General features: G+C 28.7%; 2 protein-coding genes across 2 annotated transcripts in view; both read right to left on the bottom strand.

Moving 5' to 3' along the window:
- The window catches only part of orai2 (ORAI calcium release-activated calcium modulator 2), an 18008-nt gene extending 17957 nt beyond the window's left edge, over nucleotides 1-51 (bottom strand). The window contains 1 exon segment of the mRNA XM_062960389.1: nucleotides 1-51. This exon segment is cut by the window's left edge and continues 1497 nt beyond it. The gene's annotated coding sequence lies outside the window, so the exon portion shown is untranslated.
- Nucleotides 52-1468: 1417 nt separating this feature from the next.
- prkrip1 (PRKR interacting protein 1) overlaps nucleotides 1469-10000 on the bottom strand; it is a 13482-nt gene continuing 4950 nt past the window's right edge. The window contains exons 4-6 of the mRNA XM_062960390.1: nucleotides 8919-9004; nucleotides 8029-8096; nucleotides 1469-1946 (exon numbers count right to left, since the gene is read on the bottom strand). Of these exons, the coding sequence (XP_062816460.1) occupies nucleotides 1843-1946; nucleotides 8029-8096; nucleotides 8919-9004 (258 nt within the window). The 3' untranslated portion in view covers nucleotides 1469-1842. The remainder of the gene's footprint in view (nucleotides 1947-8028; nucleotides 8097-8918; nucleotides 9005-10000) is intronic.

Raw genomic sequence — 10000 nt, forward strand, 5'->3', positions numbered from 1 at the left:
TCAAACACTTCCCAAGTGTCTAGGACTGTGTGATGTATTATTATTATTATTATCATTATTATTATTATCATTATTATTATTATTTTATTATGACACAGCAAACAAGATAGATATGCTGGATTTCCTTTCACAAAATCACAAGTTGAACACTTCCCAAGTGTCTAGGACTGTGTGATGTATTTTCAGATGATGTGCGCAGATAATATTTCCTTCAATTTTGTCAAGGAACTTCCCATGCAATGTTTTGTTGTGCCAGCTGTCAGCTCTAGTTTGTAGTGCGGTTTTCTTGTCTGCTGTGCTTTGAGGAGTTTCTGATTTTTGACTTCAATCAAAGCAGGTTCTTCACTTTGCTTTACATATTCTGCCAGGGCATGTTCTTCTTCTTCTTCTTCTTCTTCTTCTTCTTCTTCTTCTTCTTATTATTATTATTATTATTATTATTATTATTATTATTATTATTATTTATTGGTGGAGTTCAGAAAGCTCTTTGATCATAGGTGAACTACAAATCCTAGCAACTATAAGTTCCAAATGGTAAAATCAATCCCCCCCCCAACCTTATCAATATTCAAATTCTGCGTATTGGGTATTTGTGCCAAATTTTGTCCAGTGAATGAAAATCCATCCTGCGTATTGACATTACGATTCATAACAGGAGCAAAGTGACAGTTATGAAGAACAGTAGTGACGAAAATAATGTTATGGTTGGAGGTCACCACCATATGAGGAATGGTATTAAGGGGTCGCAGCATTAGGAAAGTTGAGGACCAATGTATTACAAGGTGTTTTGAGCGGGAAATCTTTAGAACTGTTTTACCGGTGATTGTGGAAAGATGGAATAAATCACTCGCCTCCGGCGAATTGTAGTTGTGAGTTTGATTTCAATTCCGAAAACTTCCAGAGTCGTAGAGTATTGTGGGAAGCACGGCAGGAGGGCAGAAATCATAGTCTTCGGGGCTGCGCTGACGCAGGACAGGTTTAATATTAAACAACCTGGCAGAGTGTTTTGAGCGGGAAATCTTTATAACTGTTTTTTCAGTGATTGTGGAAAGATGGAATAAATCACTCACCTGCGGCGAATTGTAGTTGTGAGCTTGATTTCAATTCCGAAAACTTCCAGAGTCGTAGAGTATTGTGGGAAGCACGGCAGGAGGGCAGAAATCATAGTCTTCGGGGCTGCGCTGACGCAGGACAGGTTTAATATTAAACAACCTGGCAGAGTGTTTTGAGCGGGAAATCTTTAGAACTGTTTTTTCAGTGATTGTGGAAAGATGGAATAAATCACTCACCTCCGGCGAATTGTAGTTGTGAGCTTGATTTCAATTCCGAAAACTTCCAGAGTCGTAGAGTATTGTGGGAAGCACGGCAGGAGGGCAGAAATCATAGTCTTCGGGGTTGCGTTGCCTCTTGACGTGGTACAGGTTTAATATTTAACAACCTGGCAGACAAGCAAGCCAACACACTCGTATTTTTGTGTGCTCGTATTTTTTTAATTAATCGTCTCGGAAATGAAGAGAGAGGTTTTTGCACAATGCTGGTGGAACATATCTAGTGGAAACAGACCTCGCAAGGACGTCGGGGCTTTTCTTGCCCAAAACAGAAGTCCGTGTTCTCGGCGCCTCAAGGGCGGGGGGATTGCGGGGCCACGAGGAAGACACAGAAGCGTTACGTTTCAGACTCAGAAGCACTGAGAGATTTTGGGGCACGAAATTTCCCTCTTTTTTTTGCCGCAAAGTCCTGCAAGCGGTGGAATAAAGCTCTGACCGGCGTCCGCACCCGAGTTCAAATCACGTCCCCGATTTCTCAAGAGCGGCGGAAGTGAAACCACGGTTCCAAGTCCCGTCACCGCTTCGTCACCACGAAACCGGGCTGCTTTTCCTCTTCCTCTTCGGAAGCTTCCTCTTCCTCTTCCTCGCTGCTCGGCTGATGCTTCGGGGAATCGTCCGCTGCAAGAAGAAAAAACAAAACCACCTAAAAGGGCCCGAGACTGTCAGGAATGATGGGAGTTGGAGTCCAAAACACATGGAAGGAGGGTCCAAGGTGGCCCAGGTGCCTCTTTGGAAGAAGGAAGGCCTTCGAGCCCTATCTTTCAGTCCTATTAAAGTCAGGGCTCCATATAGACAAATATAGGGAGACTAGCTGTGCCCGGCCACGTGTTGCTGTGGCGAAGTCTGGTGGTATGGGAAATAAAGTATTGAGGAATTGGTGGTAGTTAAGGTAAAGGTTTTCTCCTGACATTAAGTCCAATCGTGTCCGACTGTACACTGTATGGCAGTGTGGAGTCAAGATAATCTAGTTCAAAGCAGATAATATAAGATTATAAATGGGTTATTGCCTTGATTCTACACTGCCATATAATCCAGTTCAAATCTGATAATCTGTATTTTATAGGCCTAAGTGAGGTCTAACTGTGCCTGTCCCCTGGACTGAGTGGGTTGCTTGGAGACCAAGTGGGCGGAGCTTAGCCTTCTAACTGGCAATTATTGCTCTCCCTCTAATTAGGACTTTATTTTTCTTTTCTTTTTGTTGTATGAACGTAGAGGCATGGGTGAGGGGTTGTGCTGCCAAGTTTAGTGTTTCTGGGATGTGTGGTTTTGTTGTTTTGTCCTAGGCCGAAATTTCATTACCCTTTTATATATATATATATACTAGCTGTGGCCGGACACGCGTTGCTGTGGTTAGGACTTAATTTTACTTTTCTTTTTTGTTGTATGAACGTAGAGGCGTGGATGAGAGGTTGTGTTGTCAATTTTCGAGGTTGTGGGGCATTTAGTTTAGTTGTTTTGTCCGGTGCCGTGACTCCATTACCCTTTTATATATATAGATAGACATAGATAGTTGGAATATGGTCATTATAAATAGGCAAAAATATGAAAATATATAGCCATATCTCTCTATATCTATATATGATATTTAATGATATTATAATATATAATAATACTATATTATAATAATATTATACATATTATAATATTATACATAATATTAATATGTATATACAATATATTATAATAATATTATAATATATTGTATATACATGTAATATTAATAATATTATATAATACAATATAATAATTATAATTCACTATTATAATTGTATATTACATGCAATATTACTAATAATACTGCAATATAGTTGTATAATATAATATATTGTATGTATAAGTATAGATAGTTGGAATATGGTCATTATAAATAGGCAAAAATATGAAAATATATAGCCATATCTCTCTATATCTATATATGATATGTAATGATGTAATAATATTATACTATACTAATATTATAATATATTGTATATACATGTAATATTAATAATAATATTATGATGTAATGCAATGCAGTAATTATAATTCACTATTATAATTGTATATTTATATTACATGCAATATTACTAATATTATAATATATTGTATATACATGTAATATTAATAATAATATTATGATATAATGCAATGCAGTAATTATAATTCACTATTATAATTGTATATTTATATTACATGCAATATTACTAATAATACTGCAGTATAGTCGTATAATACAATATATTGTATGTATAAGTATAGATAGTTGGAATATGGTCATTATAAATAGGCAAAAATGTGAAAATATATAGCCATATCTCTCTGTATCTATATATGGTATTTAATGATATAATAATATGTAATAATACTATACTATAATAGTATTATAATATGCTATAATAATATATAATAATACTATATTATAATATTATATATTGTATATACATGTAATATTAATAATAATATTATGATGTAATGCAATGCAATAATTATAATTCACTATTATAATTGTATATTTATATTACATGCAATATTATTAATAATACTGCAATATAGTCGTATAATATATTGTATGTATAAGTATAGATAGTTGGAATATGGTCATTATAAATAGGCAAAAATATGAAAATATATAGCCATATCTTTCTATATCTATATATGATGTTTAATGATATAATAATATATAATAATACTATACTATAATAATATTATAATATATTGTATATACATGTAATATTAATAATAATATTATGATGTAATGCAATGCAATAATTATAATTCACTATTATAATTGTATATTTATATTACATGCAATATTACTAATAATACTGCAATATAGTCGTATAATATAATATATTGTATGTATATATACTTGTAAACCGCCCTGAGTCCCCTTCGGGGTGAGAAGGGCGGGATATAATTTTATTTATTTATTACAATATTTATGTCGCATATATAAAAATTAGACAGTGCAATATAAATCAGTTTAAAAATGCTGATAATATAATGTGTATAATATGCATATATATTATATTGTATATAAATGTAGTAAATAAATAAATAATAAATAAATATAACAACTATAATTATAATTATTATAACGTGCTCTAGCAGGATGATGTCCCTCCTTCTCTCCCGCAAAGACAGAGTTTGGGAAGTTTCACAAACTTTTCCCAAGTTTTCATGATAAGATCTAATTCGGAGGCGACATTTATATTACATGCCATATTATTAATAATACTGCAATATAGTCGTATAATATAATATATTGTATGTATAAGTATAGATAGTTGGAATATGGTCATTATAAATGGGCAAAAATATGAAAATATATAGCCATATCTCTCTATATCTATATATGATATGTAATGATGTAATAATATTATACTATACTAATATTATAATATATTGTAAATACATGTAATATTAATAATAATATGATGATGTAATGCAATGCAGTAATTATAATTCACTATTATAATTGTATATTTATATTACATGCAATATTACTAATAATACTGCAATATAGTCGTATAATATAATATATTGTATGTATAAGTATAGATAGTTGGAATATGGTCATTTTAAATAGGCAAAAATATGAAAATATATAGCCATATCTCTCTATATCTATATATGATATTTATTGATATAATAATATATAATAATACTATACTATAATAGTATTATAATATGATATAATATTATATAATAATACTATATTATAATATTATATATAGTATATACATGTAATATTAATACTAATATTATGATGTAGTACAATGTAATAATAATTATAATTCACTATTATAATTGTATATTCATATTACATGCAATATTACTAATAATACTGCAATATAGTCGTATAATATAATATATTGTATGTATAAGTATAGATAGTTGGAATATGGTCATTATAAATGTGCAAAAATATGAAAATATATATCCATATCTCTCTATATCTATATATGATATGTAATGATGTAATAATATTATACTATACTAATATTATAATATATTGTAAATACATGTAATATTAATAATAATATGATGATGTAATGCAATGCAGTAATTATAATTCACTATTATAATTGTATATTTATATTACATGCAATATTACTAATAATACTGCAATATAGTCGTATAATACAATATATTGTATGTATAAGTATAGATAGTTGGAATATGGTCATTATAAATAGGCAAAAATATGAAAATATATAGCCATATCTCTCTATATCTATATATGATATTTATTGATATAATAATATATAATAATACTATACTATAATAGTATTATAATATGATATAATATTATATAATAATACTATATTATAATATTATATATAGTATATACATGTAATATTAATACTAATATTATGATGTAGTACAATGTAATAATAATTATAATTCACTATTATAATTGTATATTCATATTACATGCAATATTACTAATAATACTGCAATATAGTCGTATAATATAATATATTGTATGTATAAGTATAGATAGTTGGAATATGGTCATTATAAATGTGCAAAAATATGAAAATATATATCCATATCTCTCTATATCTATATATGATATGTAATGATGTAATAATATTATACTATACTAATATTATAATATATTGTAAATACATGTAATATTAATAATAATATGATGATGTAATGCAATGCAGTAATTATAATTCACTATTATAATTGTATATTTATATTACATGCAATATTACTAATAATACTGCAATATAGTCGTATAATACAATATATTGTATGTATAAGTATAGATAGTTGGAATATGGTCATTATAAATAGGCAAAAATATGAAAATATATAGCCATATCTCTCTATATCTATATATGATATTTATTGATATAATAATATATAATAATACTATACTATAATAGTATTATAATATGATATAATATTATATAATAATACTATATTATAATATTATATATAGTATATACATGTAATATTAATACTAATATTATGATGTAGTACAATGTAATAATAATTATAATTCACTATTATAATTGTATATTCATATTACATGCAATATTACTAATAATACTGCAATATAGTCGTATAATATAATATATTGTATGTATAAGTATAGATAGTTGGAATATGGTCATTATAAATGTGCAAAAATATGAAAATATATATCCATATCTCTCTATATCTATATATGATATGTAATGATGTAATAATATTATACTATACTAATATTATAATATATTGTAAATACATGTAATATTAATAATAATATGATGATGTAATGCAATGCAGTAATTATAATTCACTATTATAATTGTATATTTATATTACATGCAATATTACTAATAATACTGCAATATAGTCGTATAATATAATATATTGTATGTATAAGTATAGATAGTTGGAATATGGTCATTATAAATAGGCAAAAATATGAAAATATATATCCATATCTCTCTATATCTATATATGATATGTAATGATGTAATAATATTATACTATACTAATATTATAATATATTGTAAATACATGTAATATTAATAATAATATGATGATGTAATGCAATGCAGTAATTATAATTCACTATTATAATTGTATATTTATATTACATGCAATATTACTAATAATACTGCAATATAGTCGTATAATATAATATATTGTATGTATAAGTATAGATAGTTGGAATATGGTCATTTTAAATAGGCAAAACTACGCCACAGCAACACGTAGCCGGGCACGGATAGTTATAATATAATATATTATGCTGATAATATAATGTGTATAATATGCATATATATTGTATATAAATGTAGTAAATAAATAAATAATAAATAAATATAACAACTATAATATAATAATATAATTTGCTATAGCAGGATGATGTCATTCCTTCTCTCCCGCAAAGACAAAGTTTGGGAAGTTTCACAAACTTTTCCCAAGTTTTCATGATAAGATCTAATTCGGAGGCGACATTTATATTACATGCCATATTATTAATAATACTGCAATATAGTCGTATAATATAATATATTGTATGTATAAGTATAGATAGTTGGAATATGGTCATTATAAATGGGCAAAAATATGAAAATATATAGCCATATCTCTCTATATCTATATATGATATTTAATGATATAATCATATATAATAAAACTATATTATAATAATATTATAATATATTGTATATACATGTAATATTAATAATAATATTATGATGTAATACAATGTAATAATAATTATAATTCACTATTATAATTGTATATTTATATTACATGCAATATTACTAATAATACTGCAATATAGTTGTATAATATAATATATTGTATGTATAAGTATAGATAGTTGGAATATGGTCATTATAAATAGGCAAAAATATGAAAATATATAGCCATATCTCTCTATATCTATATATGATATTTAATGATATAATCATATATAATAATACTATATTATAATAATATTATAATATATTGTATATACATGTAATATTAAATAAATAAATAAATAATAAATAAATAAATATAACAACTATAATTATAATTATTATAACGTGCTCTAGCAGGATGATGTCCCTCCTTCTCTCCCGCAAAGACAAAGTTTGGGAAGTTTCACAAACTTTTCCCAAGTTTTCATGATAAGATCTAATTCGGAGGCGACATTGATAAACCCGGAACAAAAGACAAGATGGATTTTTTTTTGGGGTCTTTTCAAGGAAATCCACTTTACCTGCCCGCTCGCTCTTTTGCTCGAGCTTGCTCTTTTTGGCCATCATTTTCTTCTCCTTCAGTTTCTGGCTACAAAAACATCAATGGAAGGATTAAAATAATAATAATAATAATAATAATAATAATAATAATAACAACAATAATTATTATGATTATTTAATAAAAAGAGCCAAACCAAAAATTCAAATTGGAATTAAAATTAAGGAGAACTTGGAATTAAGGAGCCGATGGGACAGTTGGGAGGTTTTTAAGCAGAGGCTGTATGGACATCTGTTAGGAGCGCTCGCATTGTGTCTTCCAACATCCAGGTTGGCCTGGGTTGTTATTATTGTTGTTGTTGTCCTTAATGATAGTACTTCCTCATTCCTTTTCCACACACGGTTGCAATGGGCCAGCTTGATTAGCATTGAATGGCTTTGCAGTTTCAAAGCCTGCCCGAGGGAATCCTTTGTTGGGAGGTGTTAGCCGGCCCTGATGGTTTCCTGTCTGGAATTCCCGTTTTCCTAGTGAGGTTTTTTTTTTTTTTTGCAATACGTAATGATATAAAAGATATTAATAGGATAATATAATTTAATATAATATAACTAGCTGTGCCCGGCCACGCGTTGCTGTGGCGAAGTCTGGTGGTATGGGAAATAAAGTATTGAGGAATTGGTGGTAGTTAAGGTCAAGGGTCAAGGTTTTACCTTACATTAAGTCCATTATAAATGGGTTCTATAGCTGCGTGGAAGGGCCTTGAGTCTACACTGCCATATAATCCAGTTAAAATCTGATAATCTGTGTTTTATAGGCAGTGTGGAAGAGGCCTAAGTGAGGCCTAACTCTGCCTGTGCCCTGGGCTGAGTGGGTTGCTAGGAGACCAAGTGGGTGGAGCTTAGCCTTCTAACTTACCGCTTCCTCCTCCGCTTGGCCGTCTGTTCTTCTGCCGCCACCTTGTTCTTCTCCAGCTTCTTCTGGTACTCCTCGTCCAGTTTTTGCTGCAAAGAAGCAGAGCAAAGGTTGTCCTCGTGAACACGAAACCCTCCTGGGAATGGGACCGGACCCCACTCACAAAACGTCGGGTGTGGAAAACACACACGTGTTGCATGAAATGCTTTGGACGAAAACCGATCTGAGTCTCCTTGTGCAGAGAAACAGCAGGGTAGAAACAAAGATAATAATAATAATAATAATAATACATTCTAATACTAATAATGGATCCATAGCTGCTCTAAGTCACCTTTGTGGAGAGAAACAGCAGGGTAGAAATAAAGATGATAATAATAATAATAATAATAATAATAATAAATTCTAAAACTAATAATAAATACACAGCCACTCTGAATCTCCTTGTGCAAAGAAACAGCAGGGTATGAATAAAGATAATAATAATAATAATAATAATAATAATAATAATAATAATAATAAAAAAAAATTCTAAAACTAATAATAAATACATAGCCGTTCTGAATCTCCTTGTGCAAAGAAACAGCAGGGTATGAATAAAGATAATAATAATAATAATAATAATACATTCTAAAACTAATTATGGATCCATAGCCACTCTGAATCTCCTTGTGCAAAGAAACAGCAGGGTATAAATAAAGATGATAATAATAATAATAATAATAATAATAATAATAATAATAAATTCTAAAACTAATAATAAATACATAGCCGTTCTGAATCTCCTTGTGCAAAGAAACAGCAGGGTATGAATAAAGATAATAATAATAATAATAATAATAATAATAATAATAAAAAAAAAAATTCTAAAACTAATAATAAATACATAGCCGTTCTGAATCTCCTTGTGCAAAGAAACAGCAGGGTATGAATAAAGATAATAATAATAATAATAATAATACATTCTAAAACTAATTATGGATCCATAGCCACTCTGAATCTCCTTGTGCAAAGAAACAGCAGGGTATAAATAAAGATGATAATAATAATAATAATAATAATAATAATAATAATAATAAATTCTAAAA

This window comes from Anolis carolinensis, unplaced genomic scaffold, assembly GCF_035594765.1.
Source record: "Anolis carolinensis isolate JA03-04 unplaced genomic scaffold, rAnoCar3.1.pri scaffold_7, whole genome shotgun sequence".
Taxonomy (NCBI): Eukaryota; Metazoa; Chordata; class Lepidosauria; order Squamata; family Dactyloidae; genus Anolis; species Anolis carolinensis.